Here is a 27,280-nt window from a genome sequence, read left to right on the forward strand (position 1 = left end):
GAACTATTAATTATAGATGTGGAGTCTCGTCCGTTCCTGTATTCAAAATCGTTATAGACATTTGAAAATAATTAAAAAAATTCCGGGGTATTGCCTTAACTCTTCGTACAGTGTCACAAACTGCCCTTTTAAGTGTTCATTCAGAGGATGTACCCAGAATGCCTTTTGTTTTCTTTTTCGTCTTTTAATAACACAAATCGCTAGTGCCAATCTTTCCTTCTTTCTTTCTTTCAAATATACCTAACATATAAAAATTAAAACAGTAATTAAAAGGTATTTTTATCATATTCCTTTAAGTAACATGTTTATCGATGACGAGTTTGAACAAATACCTAAGTAGGTACCTACAAGTGGTTTATTAAGAACAAACTTTCCGAGGAATTCTAAGCAAATATAATAGTATAAATATCATAAAGATATTACGCAACTGACATTACGTAATTATTTTAGCAGAAACCATTTCCACGTCTTACTGAAGCCAGAGACGAGACATGAGTGATTTTAAAGCGTTAGTATGAACAACCACAGAGAGAACGTTTAAAAAGCGCCAACGCCGGGTTTTAACGCAACGCTTTTTTAACTCTCGTGCGAATGAGGTCTTAGTATTTTCTATTCACGATTATATTTGTTGCGATAGATTGACCGTGAATGCCCAGCTTTAAGGTTTCGTATGGTAAAAGTTAGGGTAAAAGAGAAAATTTTATTGATTTTTTTGTTATGACAATATCATAGCGTACACAATTAATTGACGGATGACAATAAAACACACCAGTGAACTTTGTACAGTGATCCAAATGGAAAATATTAAATATATTTTTACATTTCTGTAACTACGCTATATTTGAATAGGGTCAATGGTATATCTATGATTATATTTGATAGAATTAATTAGCATTGCCAATTCATTTTTAATGACAGTAAAAATACTTAAAGTATTTTTCTTACAGTATAAATAATTAATGTACCTATGACTAAGAAACAGAAGTTTTTGAAATATGTAGGTATTTGTATTTCTATTTAGACAATTATTTATAGTAAACTAAAAACACATAAATTATTCAAACATGACTTACAATAGTATCTATGTAGTACTTCAATGTACTGCGAATACAACATGTCACTACATACGTATGAACAGCCGGAAAAACTAAACAACTTATTTTTAAAACCAAGAGTTTCAGTCAGATAGAATTTTATAATGCATTAATTTTAATCTGCATTTCAAGATACTTGATACAATTTTAATTATTTAAACACCACACTTAACTTCCATGCACAAGTAAAACAAAAATAAACTTTTGTGCCGAGCAGACGTGTCAGAAGTGAAACTTCTTTGGCAAGATTCAAAGATGCCACCACCTCACTCCATGACGTGACGGTATTGCCATGATACGATCTTGAAATTTTACTCTTAACAAGCCTAAAGAAGTTTTAAACTTAAACTTTTATTGAGGTTACATTAGTCTTTTACGAAACAAAAACCTAACACAACTTTCAACACTTTATTCAACACAACTATCAAAAATTTATGAACTACAAAAAGAGTGGTGTTTAAAATTTAAATTTCCATACAAGTAGATCATCTTATTACCAAGAAATGCCGCTATATCTAACGCGCTACAGCCTCTACCGTCATCGCAGGACGAAGTGTATCAGTACAGACGCGAGCAAGAGGATGCAAGTCACACTCGACGTGATGCCGTGAATGGCGCTCGTGTTGCGGCGCAAGATGGCGGCCATCTTGTTGCCTGGAAAATGGTGGTGGAATGTCAAGTTTGGGCGGAAAAACATGAAAATTTTTTTAATGGTCAGGTTACAAAGCTGTATAAAATAACTGTAATTTAATCTTAAAACTTGCATTATCTTTTCAGCCTTTTCGATTGTAGCCCTTTATGTAAGCCCTTTCGATTGTAGCTTCAGTAAATATTTTTAATGTTTTTACTCGAGTACTTACAACTTTCACGGCAAAAATGTGATCCAAGGTTTCTTGCATTTAACTAACTAAATAAATTGCAGCACGGTTACTTACGTAACGTGGTTAGCCATGTGCGACTGCGTGCGTGCGGCCGGCTCGTTGCCATAGATACCTACGGGTATCTATATAGAGTTGTTTACACCAAGATACTCACTCCCTTCCGACACGAAGACATGTATAGACGCGGGTTCGGTATTACTCGCACTGCATGTATAGTTCCCCGAATCCCGTAGCGTTGCACCACGAACGGTAAGGCGGGACTGCGTGCGAGCGCCTGGTTCTGTTTCTACGGTGATACCGCCGCGGGTAGCGTCGTAGTTGATCATGCGGTCGTTGTGGTACCAGAACACGTATTGTGGTGGGGTCGGGCTCTGGAATAGGTGATGAAGACTTGAGTAATTGTGCATTGAAATACCTACATTGGGTTACATGATAATATATCTACGATTTTTGGTTTGCAGGATTTGATTTGTTTAACAAAAGCGGAGCGTAACGTAACTCGATATGTGTGTACCTGTGTACATACATAAGTATATATGTATAGGAGAGTTATACTCATTATACTAGCCTTAAACTCTCCTACTTACTGATGGACGGAGTATTGATAGAATTTTTATAATGGAATATACATATATGTAATAGACTATTATATTATATTCTGTGCTAATAGTATGAAATTTTACCAAAATATGGATTTTACAAGTACCTACCTAGGAAGCGATCATTTCTTATACCTATAAGAAATGATCGCTTCCAGTCCAATGACCGGGATAAAATATGAGAACTAAAATGTTATTATGATACGATTACCTACGTAATAAAACATTTATAGATGGAAAATAAAATATTTATCAAATAAGTAAGAACATAAAATTCCATTAAAATTTACTAAGTAGGTACTTAGCTTGAATAAATACAAATATACCTATATTATATTATACAGTTTATACCACAGTATTACCTGTAATTAACATCACATAGAACCTAAATTCCCGAATAAACACATAACATTGCACTTAATTATTGAGTTGGACCCATCCAAGCGGATGATTGCCCGCATCCACGGATGTATCGATTCAAAGAGCCCTAAATAAGTTAACCGTGTTAATGTTAAACTGAAGGGTTGTTCCTTGGGGATGTGAGCAATAGAGAATTTCAATTTGCCCTTTGTAACTTATTTTTTCATGATGAAAGTTTATTTCATGTGCTGTAGGCGGATTTAGATACATTATTAATTGTAAGAAGGATTATCCTCTTTTGATAATTTTTAGTTTCAAAAGTTCGCTAAATATTCTCTTTTTTAATAATAATCGGGTGAAGCCGAAGAAGATACCCGCATGCGGTGTGTCTAATCACAATTTTCTCGGTAGATAGGTACTGAATTAAGAACTTAAATGTTGGTACGTATGATTATAATAGATAATATATTCTGACTACTAGGAGCATGCGCGCTGTAATACTCGCAGAATAAAATGAATAATAATTAATGTTTAAGTTCCGTTATAAAACTTTAAAGAAAAGTAGAATATATTATGAGAACAAGCTTTCAACTTCTTAGATTGTTCAGTAGTAAAACTAATGAATATAAAATTTAAAACTATGTTTAATCATCTACCAAGACATTATAAAATTGAATACATTAGTACCTATTGAAACTGAAAGAGTGTCACTCACCTAATACTAGGTATAAGGTAATAATTACGGTATATGCTATTCTTCATTTTACGTCATCAATTCAACATTGTAATAATTAATTTAACAATTAATACTTACTACAATTAAATACAAAAACGACAAACCTTTTCCACAATGCATATAAGATGTATGACGCTGCCCAGATCTACATGGTGTTCCCCAGACCCCAGGATGAATGCTTCTGGAACTACTATTTGCAGGCGCACATAGTGAGACACTATGCCTGTACGAGTCGACACCTGGAATGGGAAATATAAAATATTAATATCTTGTTAATATAATATTGCAATTTGCAATGTTTATAACATCACCACTGCTCGAACGATGAATGAAAACATCGTGAGGAAACCGACATGTCGAAGAATTAAAGTTCGACGACATGTGACATCCGCCCGTACCCTCATTGATAGGAGGCCCACACCCCAGCTGCAGCAGTGGGAACGTATATGGGCTGATGATGATGATGAATATAATATTATCTTGAGGTAGGTATAAAATCAGCTTCACTGCGTCAGAATTGATCTGTTATGACAATTTTTTATTTATGGTTGTCATGATATTATAATATCTGTGTATTATGTGTAGTAGATCCCAATACTGTAGGAATTCCAGAGTTAAAAAACCAAATGTATGTAATACCCTCCTAACCGTCACCATCAAAATTGCATAAGTTCGTTTCAGTTGTTCCAGAAAGCTCGGAGAAATAGAAAGAGCAACAAGGAATAAGTCAAAGTATAAGCTTGTGTTTTATGATGTAAATAATATATATGTAACTATTAATTAAAATCACAAACAGTCGCATATTTAGACATTTATTAAGCCTTTAAAATATGAACAGTTTAAGCTTTATGGTAGAGTTATCCAAAATATTTAAAATAAAACGATAAAACGTATCTACCAAAAATAGATATGTATGTGTATGTTATACAGGAACCATTAGTTACATATTGTACATTTTTGCATTTTAATATTAAAATCAAATACTTTTCAACAATTCGGATTCGAACGGAGAACTTTTCAAATAGAAATAAAAGACAGTGTATGTGTTTTTTGTTAGAAGTATTAGTTTAAATTCCAGTTTGGGAACGCTGTATTAATTCGTAGGTATATATTGGAATGATTTACCACCGTTTCGTTCTACGGAGAAGAACCGGCAACAAGGGAGTAACAAATCAATCTTTAACAAACATTTTATTTAAGTACACACAGGAAACTTAACCCTTCGAAACGACTTCTTAATTTCTACACAATCGCTTACCAAATGCCGCAGAGTAGTGTAATACGCAAACAATCACTTGCCTACGTGACTGGAATATATGTAACTTCATACATACTGTGGCATTGTAAATGGCCATAGCATAGCAGGGGCAGTTACGTTTTGTAAAAATCCTTGCGAATTGTGTATATAGGAACGTTACGGAGGAATACAAATTCGAAACATTATTTTATTATGTTGTTTGTAATTTTTATGAAGTGAGCATCTTTTATTTGTGATATTTTTATATTATCGTTTGGTTAGTCTGCTTTTTGGTTAAGTTATTTACAATATTTTGATAATATTATATCCTACTTAATATTATAAATGCGAAAGTTTGTGAGGATGGACGTGTAGGTATGTGTGTATTTGTTACTCTTTCACGCAAATACTACTAAACCGATTACAATGAAATTAAGCACACATATAGAGGGTAACTTGGATTAACACATAGGATAGGTTTTATCCCGGAAATCCCACGGGAACGGGAAATACGCGGGTTTTTCTTTGAAAACGCGGGCCGCGCGAAGCCGCGGGCGGAAAGCTAGTTAATAATTCTCATATTTGAATTAAATATCGTTGTTTAAACGAGATAAAGTGGCTTCTATTTTTAATATTTTATAAAAAATTGTTATTTAATAGCTCTAGACTCTACATTTACGTAGAATAAAAATAATAACTTTTATAACTGTCTTATAATTGTATGATTAATAAAAAAAAATGTGTATCTCTTTTATAATTAGCCCCAAATTGCCGAAATCTCCATAACAAACACAATAATTACGACAATTCCCGGTTTCTTTAATGATAAAGCGCATAATAAGGTCTATCCCATAAAACAGGTCTTGCGAATTCAGTCTCCTTTGCAAAATACCTACGATATAAAACGAGAAAAAGTCGCTCGAAGACGCTCTCTTGAATATTTTAGTGCTCCGAGATGGCACAGGGCTATTTGCATAAAGAAAATTATACGTATCGGCTTGAAATAAAGGAATCTTTTTGGTCAGCCTCGGGTAAAAGGGCAGGCCCTTCAGCAAATAAGGTGTCATGAATCATCGCGAAGGGTCAGGACAAAGGGACCCTTGGCTGGGCTCTTGCAAAACATTGTAATGGAGATATGTTAGTGAAAGTTAGAAATAAGTGAACGTAAATCATTAAATCATGAGTATGTTGAGATGTTACGCGTTTTGGATGTTACGGCGCAGTTAGAATTTGTTTTGTTTTTGTTTACATACAGGCTGTATCGTTAAGTGTCCACAGGCGATTATTCAGTAGCTATTTGTGATATCAAAAAACTTAAAACTGATATTTATAGTACTATAACTGATAAGTAAAATGACAATAATAACTTTTTAAAAATAAAACGGGAAATATCCAAAAATTTTACATCAAACAACGGCTCAACAAAGGTTACACCCGGTATGTACAAATCTATACAGATAAACTAAACTGGAGCTTTTTCATCATGCTTTCTTTAATAATGTATAGGTAGATGAGCAATAACATGGACACACGGATGAGCTAGTCATAAAGGACATAACGTAACCACATTTAAAGTGATTGTAAATAAGTACTTCTCCTTAAAAAAAAAGAACGTGTTTGCTGAACACACGTGTCAGAAGTGAAACTTCTTTTCAAAGTTTCCAAAATCGTCGCCTTACCTCCATGACGTAACGTTACCATGACGCGACCTAGAAATTTATTCTCAACGCGCCTTTTTTTTTTATAGTGGGGAAATCTTCCAAAGATACCCACGGCCCCCGGGGAAGGAGCCGTGGGTTATGTCGGATTCTTACCGACTAAAACCCCACTGTGTTCCGTCGAGCCGCTTTAATGATGGGGCCGCGGGTATTTGTTGGAATTCTTCCGCGACCATTCTCAACGCGCCTAAAGATTAGGTATATCAATCTTCAGTTTTCGTATTAAAATATGAATTGGTAAGTTAATTCGATGTATTGTGAGGTTTTAAAAATTATTATAACTTTTCTGTATATATGTATATATCCATTTAAAAGTTATTATGTCGATATATTGCCTCATAAAATGTGGCAATTATATATCACAGGTTATAAATTGGATGGTTTAAATGTGTTTAAAATTGTATTCGTTCGTTTGTATTAACAATAATCACTTTATATAATTTATTATGGTTGTATTTAGGGATGTAACGATACATGATTTTGCCGATACGATACCGATACCGATATTTGTAGTAATGTATCGGCGATACCGATACCGATACCGATATCGATGGCTTGGTAGAAAAATAAATAGTGAATTATGCATAAAAAGTTACCAACATTTAACAGAGACAACTGTTAATCGTATTCTTTTAAATAAAAATGCCAAATCAAAAAACAACAAAACCATTTATTTTAGTATTATTATTTTACGAAGTCAGTTAAACTTTAAGTAATACACATACAATCAGTACCTAATAAAAGTTTACTATTGGTAGAGTTTTTTCAGAAAACAAAGTGCGCACGCGCGGGCGGCCTCCCGCATCGTTCATTGGGCGCGGGTTTTTGAATTATTTGATATCAAAAAAATTGGTTGTTTGTAAAGTAGGTTTACGATCGAGATGTTTACGTGATAACATAATGCAGTGGCAGCGCTCGAGATGAAACGGGAGATCGGTCCGTCTCTCTCTCGTTATACCTGCGATCGCGCTCGTGAGGTTTTGGTGTGACACAAGTTTATGAACATGTCACCCGACTAAAACGATTTTAAAAACGTTATCACGTTAAAAATTAAAAAAATTCAAAATTATTTATTTCTTTCCTTTACATAAACAAATTTGTGATTGGAACACTCCTAGTAAGCAAATAAAATGCTTGTGTCAGGAGGTTCCGCTCTTCCTTAACACTATTACAGAAACAGAAATAAAACAATATGAATGAATACAATGCAAAAACATAAAAGAAAAGAAAGAATTTAATAAAAAAATATCGGTATCGGTTGAATTATTATCGGCGATACCGATATATCGGCTTGCCGATATATCGGCCGATATATCGGTATCGGTATCGGTATCGTTACATCCCTAGTTGTATTAAACCTAAATATAAATGAACTTTCACCCACGATCCTGTTATAATTAAAATAATGGCATGTGTTGAGCAAATACCAATTTCTTGGTAGCTATATTCGGTCAGTTATTTATATATTTTAATCATATTTATTTATGTCATAGTTCACATGACTGAACAATGTTCTCTAACGACAAAGGACAATATGTAGCTTATTTATAGAAAAACATTATGTACACAAAAAAGGAAAACGCATTATCTATACATATAATAAAATCGTAGGAAAGTCAAAACTGTACATTGAATATTTTTTTAAAAGAATACATAATCCATGATCTATAATCGATATAGAAGCCAAAAATATAGTTTTTAGAATTTTTGTCTGTTTGTCTGTTTGTCTGTTTGTCTGTTTGTCTGTATGTTTGACCGAGCTAATCTCGAAAAGTACTGCATAGATTTACTTCAAATTTTGCATGAATATTCCTAAGAGGTCGGGTGAGGATAGTTTAAACATATTATCATGATATCACCTTCGGGGGAGGAGCTGTGAGCCTTTATTTTTCTTACATATTCCGTGTACTACGACAGCGTACAATCTAAAGACTCATGTTTAAATGTTGGTTTCGAGTAAGCCATGCTATTATCTAGCTTTACAAAATAAAAACTATGTCATTTACGTAATTTGGGCAGAGAAACAGTTAAATGAATCTTAGCAGTATAAAGACAAATTTGAAACAGCGCCATCTATGAAGTGTTAGAAAAATCAAACACACGTTAACTATTGGAAATTAATAATCAAATGAAGCATATATAAATGTTGTTTGACAATATCTAGATTGACACTATAAAAATTATGCCATTTAAGTAACTTGGGAAAAGAAACATAGTTTAAAGAATGTAAGTTGTATAATGTTAATTTTGTAACAGCGCCATCTATGAGATTTCGTAAAAATCAAATCAATTTAGATGTTAACACTACTGAATACACAGTTGGAAATTAATAATTTAAATATAATCATGTTATTTATTTAACTCTTTAGCCCATATCTTCCCTTCCCTATAAGGTATATAGATGTAGGTGAGGGTAGATGTTTATTATTTTAAGTAAAACTAGACACCATTATCTACAGTTAATCTAATATTGATTGCGTTCATTAGTTACAATTTTAAAAATCTTCGTATTTTATAAATTTACTAGCTTACCGCCCGCGGGTTCGTCCGCTTTGTCTAAAACCTAATAAATTATATACTAAAACCTTCCTCTTGAATCAGTCTATCTATTAAAAAAACCGCATCAAAATCCATTGCGAAGTTTTAAAGATTTATGCATACAAAGGGACATAGGGACAGAGAAAGCGACTTTTTTTTATACTATGTAGTGATATTTATAAAGCAATTGAATGCCATAAAACCAAAATATTAAATGCAATCTTCGTGTTTTGTGAATTTTCACCATCATGCGTTCCCACAAAAAGTAAGTTGTTACTTATAGGTATTTATTTTTTATAATGATAGCAATTCATGTTTTTTGTTGGTAGGTATTATATTACACTTTTAGAATGAAATAATAAAATGATGAATTCTTTTATTATTTTGAGGTGCATTGGGAACAGTAGTTTTTGATAAAATTTTATTTGTAAGTAGCGTTTTTTATAGATTTACAGTTAACTTTTGATTTTGTTATTTACAGATTCAATGCTCATAAAATTATATCGCCTTTGGAAGACGATTTCTGCTGATATTTTTACAACACCACTTGAAAATTGATGATTTGATGGTAAAGATAGTAGCAGCGAGGATTAAGTGGAAATTAGTAATCATCCGCTTCGTCAATTTTTGACTGAAGTTAATGTCCAACGTCCAATGGTTTAATCATTGGAAGTATCTCGGGAAATTTTGGAGAATATTTTTCAGGAAGGAGACGAGGGGCAGCCAACCACATATCAAACGACTACGTTTTAGTACCGAAAAAAATGTTATTCCAAATGAAACGTAAATTTTGCACTCACAACTGTACAAGTAATGTTTTTATTTTGACTTTGCGGTTATCTGATTATAATATTTATCGTTATGGCTATCGAGGTACCGACCGTACTGGGATCAGAGTACATGATACAGTTCATCATCCAGGATTGCTAAGAGCATTTTAACACTGAAAAAGATGTTTTCTTTGAATCGTAGTTGCTTCATTTATTTATTTTTAATCATTTTACATAATATGTTTTATATTTTATAAATATAATATCATTATCATTATTTAAGTAGATAAAATAAATTATGTAACGGTTTTATAAGAAAACACAGTATATTTATTAGGCGACGGTGATTTCTTCCAGGCAAAAGATATTCATCAGCTCAATAAAATTGAATAGTATGTTGTTAGTTATTCTTTAGATTAACAATTGTAATGAGCATTTCCGCAAGCAAGTTGTATCGTAGTTTAGATATATCATAGTTTTGACATATTAAAGTTCCAACAAAACCCTCAAATTTTTGAGCAGGGTTGAGCAAGATAATTTGAAAAATGTGCCGTGTTAAGTATTATAGAAAAGGTTAGTTCGTTGGTACCTAATTATTATTTCTTCTTCATTTACATGTTGTTAGTAAAAATAAACTTTGACTAACAGTCAAAGTATATTTTAACTAATACTACTTAATATCTATTATACCTACTTATGTTCAGTATTTATCTGTATTATTCATCATCACCAGCCCATATACGTTCCCACTGCTGGGACACGGGCCTCCTATGAGGGTACAGGCCATAATCCACCACGCTGGCCAAGTGCGTGTTGGCGGATGACACATGTCATCGAACTTTTTAATTCTTCGACATGTCGGTTTCCTCACGATGTTTTCCTTCACCGTTCGAGCAGTGGTGATGTTACAACATGCGCAGATAAATTGAAAAATCAATTTATTTCCTGCGCGCTCGCCTGGTCTCGAACCCCGGACTTATCGATTCGAAGTCCGAGGTCTCACCACTGAGCCACCACTGCTTATGTGTATTATTATTGCTTGGTAATTAATATATTTTCATGTCGTATACCTAATTATAAACATAAGTTTGATGTGTAATTAGCTGGATTTATTTTTATACACTCACAAACTTATATTTTATGTTAAAAGAGTGTTAATAGTGTAAATCATGATATTTTTTCACAATTAATAACCTTTTTTCTAATGGTGTTGGCATTAAATTAAACCGCGCTGTCGTTTCGTTCACAAAAAGTGATGTTATGAGGAGCATATTCGGTCCTCATATCATAAAAAATCTGTGCGAAAACAATAAACACGTGTGAGGCCCTCACGGCAGATCGGGGCGGTCTGACGCGAAGTGGGGACAGCGTTGTCACTGTATCGCTCTTGCCACGCTGTTCAACAGACTTATTCGATAGTTCAGTTTTGTGTTAAGACCGCTGTGACAACCAACCCGTGAGACAACCAAACCCGGTCTCGCCTACTATCCCGTGAGACCGAAACCTTCACTGAGAGGGTATGACGTCTCACAGCTGATCGCAAACGGCATATTGTACTATCCCGTGAGACCGAAACCCTCACTGATAGGGAATTACGTCTCACTACTGATCACGACAGTCATATTTTATCTCGAGAATCTGAAACTTTACTCAATATGAAGACCGTTTGACAAATGATAGGGTGCATCATAATATTATTCGATCTCTTGAAGATGAACATGAGTATAAGCAATGACTAGAGTAGGGACGCGAATATTACAATTATATGAGACAAGAACGATTAATAAGTTTGTTTAATGAAAGATTAAGAATTGAAACTATTCGGTCTCTGGAAACGGACGAATAGCGAGAGGGCCGTCTTACTGCAGACAGATTTCGTCATAGTCTTAATGACTTGAGGTAAACAATCTACGAATTCGGTGGTGTGGTCTGACAAATATAAAAGTGGGTTTGCTTATAACCTCACAATTGATTACAGATCATCTTCTGTAAAGGCGTAGTATGTTCTTTTTGTAATGCTTTAAAGTGTAGTAAGGAGTCGGCTTTCATTTGAAGATACACCGGAACCTTTGAAATCACTACTTTTAGAGGAACATACTGTGCAATGTAAACTGTTATTAGACAATATTCGCTCTTATAGTAGCGCGATTCAAATGATCCTTTGGTGCTCAATAATTATCAGAAGGTCCGTTCATGCTTACTTTTAAGATACAAGGTCAAGTTTACCATTTGATAGGATCCCTTTTGCCTGCAGGCCAACCTAAGTTTGTTTAAATACCTATATTTTGTATTCGACTACAACGAATAGTGGAATACAAGAAATCAATATTTCTCAAATTTAAAACTGAACTCATTTCACAATTTTAGAACAGGTTAATTCGTATGTATGCAGTTTTAAATCGACATTAGAAGCTTTTCCTCAAGATGGTGATATCGGCACTCAGGAACTCCCTGGACGTGTTATAACGCCCAGGCCACAGTATTACAAATTTTTCCTAAAATAGAGCAACGAATGTATTTTCGCATAGCAACGGAGGGGAACTCGCGGGGGGTGGAAGTGACGCGTCACGCGGGCCACTTACCACAAACATGCTTAGTTTGTGGTACCGAGCGCGAAAGAAAGTTATCGTGTTTTTAGTAAAGTTACTATGTTAACTAACGTAATTTAATACTTAAGTACATATTCTATAATGGTGTGCTCAAATTGTTAATCTACATTTAATTTAGATTATTATATTTTGATACTAAGTAATGTAGAATTTAAATCACATTCATTCATGTTTTCTTCAGGTTTTAAGATTTTCTTATCAGAGTGTTCAATTTTAATGTAAGTAGTTAAATTTTATAAGAGACAATAATTAAGAACATTCAAAAATAAAGTGTCACGAATTTTTTTTAAACGACGAATGACGAAAAACGACCTAATCGCGGACGAAGTCGCGGGCAACAGCTAGTGTATTCATAATAGACGTATGTTTTTGTATTTAAATTAGTAAGTTTAGCTTCCCCTTTCGATTTAAAAGTCAATGTGTTAATGTTTGTTAATTTATTTCTGTTCAAAATTGTATCCAAATCTGATCAGCTCTCTTAGCGTGATAGGGTAAGAAACGTCCGTACGAACTTTCAGGTAACAATATAATATGAATATGAATAATTAGGAACCTACGTCAAAAGTTTATTTTAATAATTTCTTTCTCAAACACATTTCGTATTTCCAGAAATGATCAAATAACCAATAACGTAGAAACCGCCACACTGACCAAAAGAAAAAGGACAGAATTTTGTTGGTAGTTGCATTAAATGTAGCGCAATTCACTTTAGCAGAGTAAACAAGTAAAGTAAACTAGAAGTGTTATTTGGATCACACTAATGGAAGCGCTGAAATAAACCAGCCGTGGACTGTGGCTTCGTTTAATTTATTTTTCTTATACTTAAGAAATTATATAAGAGCAAAAATATGGTGTATTTTTTTATACGATTAAACTTGCAACTATTTTTCAATTTATAAATGTTTTTAAGCTATTGTATAGCTTCTATCGCGGGTCTTGAGCGCGGCGACCGAATGTTAAAATTCCGTAACGAAATAACCTAACACCCCCCACTCCGTCCGGCAAAGCGGTGATACTTTTTAATTTTTACTATGCAATTGCTATTAGCTTTACCGCGGCAGTCTCCGAGTGCCACACGTCTTATTTTAAATAATGTAGGCAATATTTTTTTAAATTAAACCAGGAACTAGGAACTAAATAAAACGAAAAGTAATTCACAATTGGTTTTATTCCTTCAATGCAGGATGTGTATAAATTAAATTAAATTTCTTTTGCGATTACTTACAAAAATGTAAAACAGATTTTTTTTGTATTAAAGTTATTAAATGATGTCTATAATTGACCTGGTTGGCGCAGTGGTTTGTGACTTTGACTGTGTTCTAAAGAGAGTAGATTTGATTACGACGACTGGAAAATACTGTGTGAAAAAAATTGTTTTTGTAGCATAAATCTTAATAAATCTAAATTTTTAATAAGTATATTCACAAAGATAAAACATTCACAGTTACTCTTCAAAACCTCGACCTTCATAATCAACTGCGAAAAGGCCCTTTAATAAATTTTAATAACACTTCTGATATAATAATAATTTCTCTTTGTCCTAAGCAAGGTAATAAAGAAAATATTTCTACAAATACCTTTGAATCTAACTTCGAGAAGTTGATCATAATTAGTTTATGTTGACGGTAACATTTTAGTTAAATCATAATTAATTTCTCTACAAATATTTTATAATAAACTTTGACATCGAATACTTGGCCATTTTGCGAGCGAGTTTTAATATAATTAAGATTTAGAACATAAATAATTGTTATAGGTCAAAGATAAATTGTGAACATTAATTTTTTTAATATTTTTATACATAACACATGCATATAATATGTATAAAACTATAATAATATGTAGATACAAAATGCATTCATTACGAAGTACCTACCTGTACCTACTAGGCGTTAATAAAAATAAAGATAACTCAAAATATTTTTATTTTTGTTCTCTGTGCTCTACTCATATTTCGTATTATAATAAATGCTGTTTTTCCTATTAAGTTATTTTTATGTTTAGTCGTTTTCACTTCACCTACTTTTTAATTCTACTATCATCCTATTCCCAACCTATATCTTAATACTATTATAAAGGCGAAAGTTTGTAAGTATGGATGTATGGATGTTTGTTACTCTTTCACGTAAAAACTACTGAATAGGGCATGCACCCGGGTTTACCCGGTTCCGAAAAACCCGGGTAAACCCGGGTTTTTTGAAGATCTTGAGAACCGGGTCTGAATAGTATGAAACCCGGTTCTCCCGGTTCCGACCAAAATATTAAAATATAAAGTAATATTTATATTTTGCTGCATTATTTTAACAAATTTATTCTATCTGGCAACGTCAGACTTACGTGCATCGCGAATTTTCGTGTCACGCCTCAAGTGTGGCTCTGATTGGTTGTGTCTGTTTCCTACGGGTGTATTACCAAAAAAAATTAGGCTTCGAAAATGACAAAAATTAGGGTACTGAAATATTTTTATTAGATTTTTCGTGAATTTGAAAAGCTGTTGATTTTACTGTTTCATATAAAGATCCAGTCATGTTTTTGTTATTGGTATCAAGCTGAAATTTATATCGAATACTCGAGTCAAGGCATAAGGTGATTGGGTATGCTGATGACCTCGCATTGTTAGGTGAAGCTGCGAGTGTCGTGAAAGAAGAAGCGGAAAAGGTTGGACTAAAAATCAATGCCAACAAAATGGAATATCTCCACATGAAACGGTATAGAGATACACGAGCTCAACGCCGAGACCTACAGGCTGGAGATACGACCTATAAAAGAGTTGCTATTTTTAGATATTATCTGGGTTGCACTATAACTGACTCACATTCCAGGGAGGAAGAAATTAATATCCGTATCCAAAATACCCTGAAAATGTGGTGCAGCCTTGCATAAGGTGCTCGCGTCCAGACTTCTGAGCAAAAACATCAAATTGCGTATATACAAAACGGTCATAAGACCAATACTTATGTATGGGTGTGAAGCCTGGGCCCGTAGACAAAGTAACAATTAAAAAACGATAACGAAGTTAGAAAAGGAAAAATGTATGGGATTGACATTAGATAGACCACGTGATCTAACGCGGCGTATGTCAATCCCATACATTTTTGCCTTTTCTAACTTCGTTATCGTTTTTTAATTGTGACTTTGTCTAAGGCCCCTGGACCCTGACCCATAATGAAGAACGCAAGCTTTTAGTCACCGAAAGAAGGCTTCTTCGCAAGATCTTTGGTCCCATCAGACGAGAGGATTGTAGCTGGAGAGTCCGAACAAATGCCGAACTAGAAAAACTAATGGCCGAGCCAAATATACTTGGAGAAATAAAAGCACAACGGCTCCGTTGGCTCGGTCATGTACAACGAATGGGTGAGGAACGAGGACTGAAGAGGGCATACTTGGGGCTACCCTTGGGCCGACCGCCAGTAGGACGACCTAAGTATCGCTGGCGCGATCGTGTAGAGGTGGACCTGCGCGTGCAACGAGCCTATAATAATTGGCAAGAGACCGCTCAGTACCGGGGAATATGGAGAGACACACACAGGGGAATTTAAAGTTACAACATTATAAAAAATAGGTTTGTTCGGAGCCCTCGGAGCGCGAGTCCGACTCGCACTTGGCCGGTTTTTTGCTTTACAGTTTGCAGTTAATGAATGAGGTTTAAGTTTATATGTGATATTATGATAACAAGGTACTTATATAAGACTGATAAATAAAGAGAAGTATTGAAATTTTGTTTCTTTGTTAATTTGATAAAATAAGACACAAGCCGCGTAAAATAAAAGGCCCATCAGGTACTTTTACAGTTACTTTTGTTTAATTTCGTATTTTTTTCCGAGGTATTATAAAAGAACCGGGTAACCCGGTTCTACCCGGTTCTGAGCTCGATTTGGAACCGGGTTTCAAAAACTTGGAACCGGACTCGGTTCTGCATGCCCTACTACTGAACCGATTACAATGAAATTTAGCACACATATAGAGGGTAACTTGGATTAACACATAGGATAGGTTTTATCCCGGAAATCCCACGGGAACGGGAACTATGCGGGTTTTCCTTTGAAAACGCGGGCGAAGCCGCGGGCGGAAATCTAGTACCTTATAAATTAAAAAACGACATTGTTGAAACAGTATTCCCAGTAAAGCTCTTTATCATGATGTTATTCCTTGTCAGCATATAACTTAATCGCTGACATGACGTGACACACATCCACTCTAATCTGTTCATCTTGTATAATATTTATATAAGATTTCATGTGAAATCCGTAAGGGTTTCTATCCGTAGATAGAATCTTACGCTAAATTTCTTAGAATTACGAGGTCAGGGAGAACTTCTTAGAATTAAATAGTGGATGCTAGACACTATGTTTTAACAGAATCTCTCATGCAAGATTAATTCTAGAACTTTGTGTAATCTGTATGTTTATCTTTAGCTTCAACTCGGCAGAGGAAATTGCGATAGTATAACAGTATTATAATAAACGCGAAAGTTTGTGAGGTAGATGTTTGTCTTTTCAATATTTTATGAAACAAGAATAAATAAATAATTTGGAAAATCCAAAAGTGCACGCCTCATAATTTTTTTTTAATAAATATTTATTAATTATTATTTTTGTTTATTTAATAACAATTAAACCACATCGAATCAGACCCTGAAAAATGAAAGGGTTCTATTCCTGAGCATACTCAAGCGTAAGAGAAAAAAAAAGACTCGATTAGTAAAGTATTTCGGTCGCTATCGTGTTAACAAGAAAAAGGATCCGCACATACAGACACACGGACGTCCAAGACAGAACTTTTTTAAACTGTTTTTTAACTAGTTTAAATAACAAAAATGACATCAAAAATATCATGAACGTTAAAAATAGTGTTTTTTCTTAATATGTGTGTGTATGTATTATCTTACAAGTGCAATGTATGATACAAAAAAGCCATTTTAAGTTTGAAAAATCAGATGTTTTGCGCGAAGCGACAGTAGTACCTACCCACCTCAACGCTTCGCTTATGAGGCGTGCAATAATAAAAATTTATTTTTCAAGAAACAGTTACAGCATTATGTTCAGACCCTGACCTTCGAACTAGTGGTAGACTGAGAGCAAATCTAGTTGACAAGGATTTTTGAACATTTAGATTCTTGTCTGGTGGTTAGAAGATAGTCGCTGATAATGTCTCCTCATAATAAGTAAATTTATTACGTAGATATTAAGGTAATATGTTCCAAAATTTTGTATTGTTCTCAATACTATTTATAATTTTAGATAAGACGTTTATAAGACAATGGAAATAAAAAAGTCTATTAATTCGAACATGCCATGGGATTACCTTAGGGACTGGAAAAGTCGTGATAAAATCTTGTAAAAGCATGACTGCAGAGTAAAACTAATCCACAAGAAATCTAGCAAAGAATCACACGCTAATCAATACGAAATCCGTATAATCCAACATCTATGCGTGCATTGAATAGAGATGGGTGAAACATTAATAGAAGCCGACGCTCAAGTGAATTCAGCCGAAGTGTGCCGACAGCATTAAAATGTATACCCCGAGCTAGGTCATGCATGTTGAATAATTTCGGCCCAGAGGTTATGAATATTTTATTTTCAGTGAGAACAACGTTTTAAACATTGTATCTTGTGTACTTCGCTTTATCCACTTTGCTAAAGTCTATGGTAATTTAAGTTTGACTTTGAAAGCGGTTTACTCGTACCTACGCATGGGTGTTTGTGAATTTTGCTGCGGAATTTAGAGTGAATGTGAATTTATATTTTAAAACGTAGCGAGTTGCACGTTTGTGTTTTATAGTTCCAGGTATCGTGATGATAAATTATCGTTATTATTCTATTGCAATGCTGTATGTTTTATCGAGATACCTCGATGCATATACATGCAAAACACAGGTGAGAGACGGATGAGAAGGTAAATTGTCTACCTTGTGACCGTGCAATTTTGAGTCTTAAAAGTAAAGATGATAAAGTATATAATAAACTGGTAAAATACCCTAAACATAAGGAAATATTAAATTCAAGTACTTTGTCCGTAATTGTAAGTTCGTAAAATTGAGGGTTTCATAATGCATTCAGCTATTTGGGAAATGGTTTTGCATTTGAACCCTTTGGGTTACTTGTTAAAATTAAGTGCTGCTAAATGGATGGTCATAATAGAATTGCTGGAATGGACTACATTTAAAGAAATATTAAGGATGAAATGAAACGAAAGTGTTGGAAAGGTCTACAAAATTTGTTTTATTTTGTAGATTTTTAGATCGTTTATTTGGTGATGATAATGGAGTATTTGCGATATGTTGGTACTTACTTGAGAATGACATAGAAATTGGAAGGTGGAAAATTAAATTTACATTAAGTTAATACACTTGATTATTTTTTTCACATATTTGCTAAAAGCTTTTATTTACAAGAGCAAATACCTATTGTGTTTAATCTAGCTTTGAAATGTAACTTCTTAGATGTCTATTTGATAAAATAAATGAGAAAATTAAGTCCCATTCGCTTCATACTTAGAAAGTGTTCGTATAAGAAAGAGAGGGAAGATATATAATGTTCAGAAAAGAAAGAGAGCATTATATTTCAAGAAGTCTCACTTCTATTACCTGTAGATGGAGCACACGCGTCTTTCTCAAGAAATGTTACAACGTGTAATACATACGTAAAATGTTTTGCATAAATTACCATACTGAATTCTAGGCTTTCCTTTTCTCAAATAAAGATTTTTCACACCTGCATTTCTTCGATACAAAAAAGCTACATATGATGTGCCTAGTCTCCTTAGTATAGTGATTTACGCGTGAGCCCAGAATCAAGAAGTTTAAGGTTTAATTCCACGTACACACATACTGTAAAAGGGCAAAGGTTCAGATAGCAGGATGTCGAGACATAAACACTATAATTGTGTAAAGAAGAGCGATAAGTAAATCAAATGTGGCATCTGCAAGGCTTACACACATATTTTAAGGCCCCAAGATCTGAAGTTACTAATAAAACTGACCAGTGAATCAAACGTGAAATGTATCCATCCCATGCCCCATTAACTAGGCTATAACTTGCATATTAATGGAGCCAATACGTTGAACAATGTAACAGTGTTATAATGCATCATCTATAATTTGATTTAAGGCATTAGCCGGTAAGCATCGAGTATCAGTGAATTATCTTCAAGTGATTTACGACGCAGCTAGACGTGGCTGTAAGTGATGTTAATGCTTGTCTTATCTATGAGATTACGTTTACTTGGTGAACGTATTTAACTGTAGAAGGAGGTTGAATTAACATGTTTATAACGCTGTGATTGTGACAAGTTTGATTTGATTTAGATGAGACTATGATGAACTTGGTCATACTTATGATTAACCTATTTTTTATGGTGCTTAAGTTACATTGAACAATAAATTCGTTCAATAAAATATGCTTACAGTCCTTTTAATTTGTAGTTCATGATTTTTTACTTTTTGTTTTAAGTCTGCTTGTATTAATTTAGTTATTTAAAAGAAAACCCCTTGTGTTCAATAAATCAACTCAATAATGTATTCTGTTTTATTCTGTTACAACGATTTGAAAATACAATATATTTTATGTAGTTTTCCAAAGATGCAATAAGCGTATTGCAGATCCCTGTCTCGTACAATCAAATTGTATTTTATCGAGAAATATGTTACGATATGAAAGCACAAAGTGCGCATAAAATAAATATTTCTAAATCTTATGAATCTCACCTGACACTCGTAGGTGCCGTTATCTCGTTTCTGCACAAACTTAATTTGAAGGGTCCAATCTTCTGAGCCTTCCCCGTGTAGTACCTGAAATATTTAATAATAATCGTATGAATTGTATGAAAATATAAGGTTGATAGTTGTGGGATAGAAAAATATTGAAATGTGTCTTGTAAGACATGTATTTAAATTTTCGTGAAAGAACTATTATTTGTTATTATTCTACATTTTTAATGTAATATAATTCTAATAATCGTGTGAATGATGGCTGCTAAAAATCAGTACCTATCTTTTGATAGGATACAATGATATAATGATTTAGAATTTTATCTGTTTCTTAATTATGTTGGTTATATTAGATTTTGCGTTATAATATAGAGCACTTAGGTATATAATATTCGCCTGATATTATTGCTAAATATTTTTATGTAATAACTTCAAAACTGTTTTTTGTGGAAATAAAATTTTAATATGTTTATGGAATAATACTTATTAATTAAACTGTTTGAGATGACTTCGTTAATATTTATCCATTTTTTGCACAAATATCTCGGGAAAAACACAAATATTTTCATAGAAATAAACGAGCTTTCGAAACAGAACCAACAAGTTGATTGCAGTCGCTAGTGTTTAATTAATATTGTCCTAAAATGCCTGGAAAATGTTCAAAATATTTAACTACGATATAAGCCTATTAAAACTTTAAAACATCGTTATTATACCTTACTAGCTTTATGCCCGCGGCTTCGCCCGCGTTTTCAAAGAAAAACCCGCATAGTTCCCGTACCCGTGGGATTTTTGGGATAAAGCCTATCCTATGTATTAATACAAGTTACCCTAAAATTTCATTGTAATCGGTTCAGTAGTATTTGCGTGAAAGAGTAATAAACACACACATACACATCCATCCTCACATACTTTCGCATTTATAATATTATAGTAGGAAAAAGGATAGGATAACAGTTATATTTTAGTTCAATAACTTAAGTTATGTCAAATAAGTTAAAGTTTTCCCACTTAGTTTTCCCATAACTGTGAGGTTGCACTCAAGATATCGATTTTACCAGTAGCTTAGCATAGTTGTCATTAACAATTTTCAAGTTACCTGAGTTAAGTTTAAGTTTGATCCTTCCCAACTTAAGTTTGCGGTATCTAACAATTATGGAGGCTTTATTCACAAGAGCTGTGTTTAATTCGTATCTAATTTAATTTTGTAATAATTGTTTTGTATATAAACTATTCATGATATAATAATTTTGAATTTATAGTGAAAAATCAGCAGTAGTTACAGTGTTATTTAAATTTATATTTAAAATATTAAGAATATTTTTCTATTTTTAATAGAAATAGTTATATTACAATCTTAATAATTAACAACTTAAAATCTAATTCTTTGGGACAATATTAAAGGTTATTGCGATGAAAACAAAGAATAAAGTATATAATAATAAGAACTTATCTTATATTAAAGGTGAAATTTTTTTAACTTGAACGTAGAGATAGAGTCATATAATTTTGATAAGTTCCACTTTTATCGCGTTCACGAAAGTGCATTTTTATGTGTGCGTTCGTGTATCACACAAAAACTAATATAAACAGAGTGCGATGTCATGAGATTTATCTTTATTACAAGCCGACCCTTTCCGTTCGTCCCACCCTAATCACCTGGTATGAAATATAGTTTACGACCTTTTCTCATATATATTATACTGAATATACGAAAAATTTCATAAAAATCGGTTAAACCGTTTTGAAGGAGTGATGAAGACAAGAGATTTTTGTGAGATTTACCTTTTACGAGAATGTGTAATGATGGATGAATAGATCTTTAAAAAAAAGAGCGTGTGTACCGAGCACACGTGTCAGAAGTGAAACTTGTTTTATTTGTAAGATTCAAAATGCCCATTTTGAATCCTGCCTTTCCTTACTGCATAACGCTATCATGAAATTTTACTCTCCACGCGCCTAAAAAAGTTTCACTTCAAAAACATGCAAGTATATACTTTTTTGTGTAAGCAATCCCATATACTATTTGGTACAATACTAGATTACATAATATTAATAATATTATACTTAGTAGGTATACCAATAAGGCAATAAACTAGAGTTTCAAAAGATGTAAAACAAAATATTATGATGCCCGATCTGATGCTGATCAGATATAAAATAACCATCTATAAATATACTGTTAATATACCTGAAAGGAAATTGTAAATTACAAAAATTTACTTGCATTCACTAATAAAATATCCTTCTAGCATTTAACAATATTAAATTTTCTGTGCCAGCTGCATTTGAAGTTAGTTTTTATTACGGCTCCGTACAGCTAGTAAACCTTATATTATTTGGAATTGCATTTCGCTACATTTTCTATACACGTACGCAATATTGTTTGTATTATAAATTGGGTCTCAGGGGAAAAAGTTTCTCATACAAGTTGTAAACAAATGTCGTTTATTTGTTTTGTTCACGGCGCAATAATGTGCTGGCCAAATTTCCGACACGGTGACTTGTTTTAATCGAGACTTGCCAACTATTTATGAGATAATGTGATGTTCTACATGTGTTTTGCTTTAGCTTTGATATTAAGCATTTCCTCAATGATATTTGTAAAAAGTTTGACTGACCGGTTGGTTTGGTTCTGGTTGGTTATAGTGGCCCTGCCTTCAAGCCAGAGGTCGTGGATTCGATTTCCACCCGGGGCAAATATTTGTGTGATGAACATAGATGTTTGCTCTGTGTCTGGGTGTTAATTATCTATATAAGTATTTTTTTTTTAATTATACATGTATGTTTATCAGCCATCTGGTTTCCATATCACAAGCGAAAGCTTAGTATGTACGATCAGATCATGCCTTGTATGTGAAAATTGTCCTGAAATATTTATTTATTTATTTATTTATTTATTTATTTACTTAAGGTCGTATTTAAATCACTAGCTTTTTCGTAAATAAGTTCTATCTGTAACCTTAAATACCCGTATTAAATGTATGTGTTAATTCTTTAATGCATGTTTAAAATATGAATGTACATATTATTACTATAAAACAAAACTAATACGTTACCTAACACAAACCTGTTATAAACTAATCCTTTAAACTCCTCATGTTAGTACATATTTCATTTAACTATCCGCATTGGATCTAAATATAATTCACATCTATGACCTATATTCGAAAGGAACAGGATTAATGCGTGAAGGCAGCAAGTGAACCACACACACAATACAATAGAAAACAGAACTATAGTAAAATCGCTTAAGCCCCTAATACGAATAAACAGACCTAGATATCATTGGTTTGATAAGGTAAAGTCTGACTTGAGTGTTCTGCAAATAATCATACTAAGAAAGAACTAACTGAATGGTAAAGAAATAGAAGATTGACTATATAGAGTTAATAAGATGTATGATCAAATGATTAAATCTCACCATATCGGCGTTATGAAAAATTATTACAGTAAGACAAAACGTTTGCCGGGAGAGCGGGAGAGATAGTTATTCTTTATATTTTGTTCATGGTCTATCCTTTACTATACATAATGTGTATCTATCACATTCTTCCTAAAAGTGTATTACATTATGTTTTACTGAGGTATACACGTTGGATTGGTAAGCATGTTTTATTTCGTGTACAGTGCTTACCGTGAATTTGAAACACCGGGATCAATAAAATCTACACCAACATCCATTGGCTATAAAGTGAAAAGACTTTTTTATATTTGTTATATATATAAGAGAGTTAGATCTACTACTTAATAAATGGCGTTTTAAATACGTTAATAGTTTCTCGTATCTAATAAATTATTCGTGTAGAATCAAATACAAGGATAATCTAATACCTACAAGGAAGAACAACGTCGTTATTTTTTATATTCTTCTTTAATTCCTTATTATGAATTTAATTTAAAGTAAGACCACGAGTCATCGAAAAACATGGTATTTATGAACATATCCATACTAATATTATAAATGCGAAAGTAACTCTGTCTGTCTGTCTGTTACTCAATCACGCCTTAACTACTGAACCAATTTGCATGAAATTTGGATAGAGATATTTTGATACCCGAGAAAGGACATAGGATAGGTTTTATCCCGGAAATCCTACGGGAACGGGTTTTTCTTTGAAAACGCGGGCGAAGCCGCGGGCGGAAGGCTAGTAATTAATAAAACAGGAAAGCCCTGTCCCGTCATCCATCGCATTATCTTTTAATTACTGTATTATCCCTCTTGATAAGTTTTCCAAACTTGTTCAGTATATCCAGGATTAATATGACTAATTGTTGTAGCTCAATTACTTTTGGTTAAGTATTCGGGATATTTATCATAAAAAGTAATACAGGGATTAGCGAAGTGCTATAAATTAAAAAATATCGTCCGATAATGTTCTTTGTAAATGGAAGTATTTCATCGTAATAGGTATTTGCTTTGTTTCGAATTTTGTTCAAAGCTTTACAATTGATCTGAAGAATTAGTGAAAGCAAAATTAAATACACATTATTGGTTCTTTCTACACATATAAGTTACTATGAAAGTAAGATAATCATTCCTTTTATCACAACACACCTTTAAATTTTTTTTTTCACGACATTCATACATCAGACCATGACAACGAATACACAAACACACCACCGTACATAATATTACTTAAACATATAATACATACATTCTACCACACATAGCTATTTAACACGTACAAATAAATCATTACAAAAATTATCGACAAGCCATTTCAAAGAGCTACAAATCAAAACCTACACTGAAGGTAAGCCCCACTGACCTACCGCAGTCCTATTATAAATTAACGTGACCCAAAGCTTGGAGATAGTTGTCATTAACAATTTTCAAGTTACCTCAGCTTGCTAACTTTGCTGTAGCTCTTCAAAGTGCGCGTCCCATTTAATTATAACCCTTCTAAACCCTTGTTAGAGCTCAATAAAATTAATTATTAAAAACGTTGCCTAAAATCTATAATGTGGGCTTAGGATAGGTTCAAGGATTTCGTGTAATCCTTTAATAAGTATTAAGAGATTATATGAATACTAGCTTTATACTGTGAGTTTGTTTGTATTCATTTTTCATTAGGTTGCTTATATAAATACAGCGATGGTATAATGTGAATTGTAATGTGGTATAATTTTTTATCTTATAAAAATTTGAGTTATGATCACACCATGTTACTTGCTAGGCGAGGAGCTTTTTATATCTAGCAATGAATGTTTACGATGTCATTATATCGCTTAAATCAGCTCTCCAGCCACTGACCAAAGGAAAACAAAATTTTCCGGCCGGTTTCCAAATCTTGTAAATCAACAAATTTGTTGTAAATCAAGATTCAAAACTGTCTATCGAGACTACCTTCTAGGAATACAAAAATCAGTTCCATAATTTTGATATATTTATTTATTTTTCTTAGTTTATTTTTGTTCATTTGCACAGTCTTTCCGCCGTAAGGCGTAAGCGTACAGAGTTATCTACAGTTTATTATTATTTCTTATATTGTGTATTTCCCTTTCATTTGTGTACCTATATGTTTATTGATATTGTACCTATACTATAATTTTATAAATATTTAACCTTTATCTCCCTTGCTATCCATTTATTTAAGTTTATTTTAATTTTCTGCCCTCAAGAGGCATTGGCAGAATATCAGCGTCCGAGTTTCTTTAAAAAACTCAGACATTTATGCTGAGCCAAGGCCTGTTCGTAGAACGCAGTGCACATTAACGGTTTAATTGTTATACTTTTAATATTTCTGTGTGTATGAGTGTTTTCTGTATTGTTTAGTGTTTTTTTATCTTTTGTGTTTTATTTGTAAGTGTGATTGTGTTCTATGAATAAACGTTTTATCTATCTATCTATCTATCTATCAAATCGAGTATTATACGTGAAAAACGTCTCAAACCATACTTAAATTCTCCTTAAATATTTTCTTCTATCTGTCTCACGCTTTCTCAATCCTTAATCAATAGACTGTTAGTCAATTTAAACCCAACCATTTCTGGTACAGAAGATCTATTTCGTATGAATAAAAACGTCATTCGTTTCCACACAGCTATAACTTAAAAGAAATACTGCGCGTCAAATGGATATTGAGGCGGATGATGAATGTGTGTAATAAAATGGGGAAGGCGAAAGTTTTAGCCGGCGAATTTTACATTGACTATCCGATATGTCATACGTTAATATTGGGTTCAATCAATTTAAACAGGGATTGCTGACTGGATGCTTTGCGTAATGATGATGTCATCGAGCGGTGGATGAATGAGGAAGCAAATACTATTGAATATTTTGCTAAGTACATGAATAATAATAAGTTCTATCTGTAACCTTAAATACCCGTATTAAATGTATGTGTTAATTCTTTAATGCATGTTTAAAATATGAATGTACATATTATTACTATAAAACAAAACTAATACGTTACCTAACACAAACCTGTTATAAACTAATCCTTTAAACTCCTCATGTTAGTACATATTTCATTTAACTATCCGCATTGGATCTAAATATAATTCACATCTATGACCTATATTCGAAAGGAACAGGATTAATGCGTGAAGGCAGCAAGTGAACCACACACACAATACAATAGAAAACAGAACTATAGTAAAATCGCTTAAGCCCCTAATACGAATAAACAGACCTAGATATCATTGGTTTGATAAGGTAAAGTCTGACTTGAGTGTTCTGCAAATAATCATACTAAGAAAGAACTAACTGAATGGTAAAGAAATAGAAGATTGACTATATAGAGTTAATAAGATGTATGATCAAATGATTAAATCTCACCATATCGGCGTTATGAAAAATTATTACAGTAAGACAAAACGTTTGCCGGGAGAGCGGGAGAGATAGTTATTCTTTATATTTTGTTCATGGTCTATCCTTTACTATACATAATGTGTATCTATCACATTCTTCCTAAAAGTGTATTACATTATGTTTTACTGAGGTATACACGTTGGATTGGTAAGCATGTTTTATTTCGTGTACAGTGCTTACCGTGAATTTGAAACACCGGGATCAATAAAA

At 33.1% G+C, this 27,280-nt stretch overlaps 1 protein-coding gene across 1 annotated transcript in view; it reads right to left on the reverse strand.

Annotated features, from left to right (window-relative positions):
* Positions 1–720: 720 nt before the first annotated feature.
* Positions 721–27,280, reverse strand: part of LOC149481869 (zwei Ig domain protein zig-8-like) — a 281,774-nt gene continuing 255,214 nt past the window's right edge. Inside the window, exons 6-9 of the mRNA XM_089705081.1 lie at positions 20,251–20,334; positions 3,775–3,909; positions 2,130–2,346; positions 721–1,748 (exon numbers count right to left, since the gene is read on the reverse strand). Of these exons, the coding sequence (XP_089561207.1) occupies positions 1,633–1,748; positions 2,130–2,346; positions 3,775–3,909; positions 20,251–20,334 (552 nt within the window). The 3' untranslated portion in view covers positions 721–1,632. The remainder of the gene's footprint in view (positions 1,749–2,129; positions 2,347–3,774; positions 3,910–20,250; positions 20,335–27,280) is intronic.

The sequence above is a fragment of the Colias philodice genome, chromosome 16 (genome assembly GCF_061535455.1).
Source record: "Colias philodice isolate Cphi_HAF_F1 chromosome 16, ilColPhil1 Martin Lab GWU primary, whole genome shotgun sequence".
Classification (NCBI taxonomy): domain Eukaryota; kingdom Metazoa; phylum Arthropoda; class Insecta; order Lepidoptera; family Pieridae; genus Colias; species Colias philodice.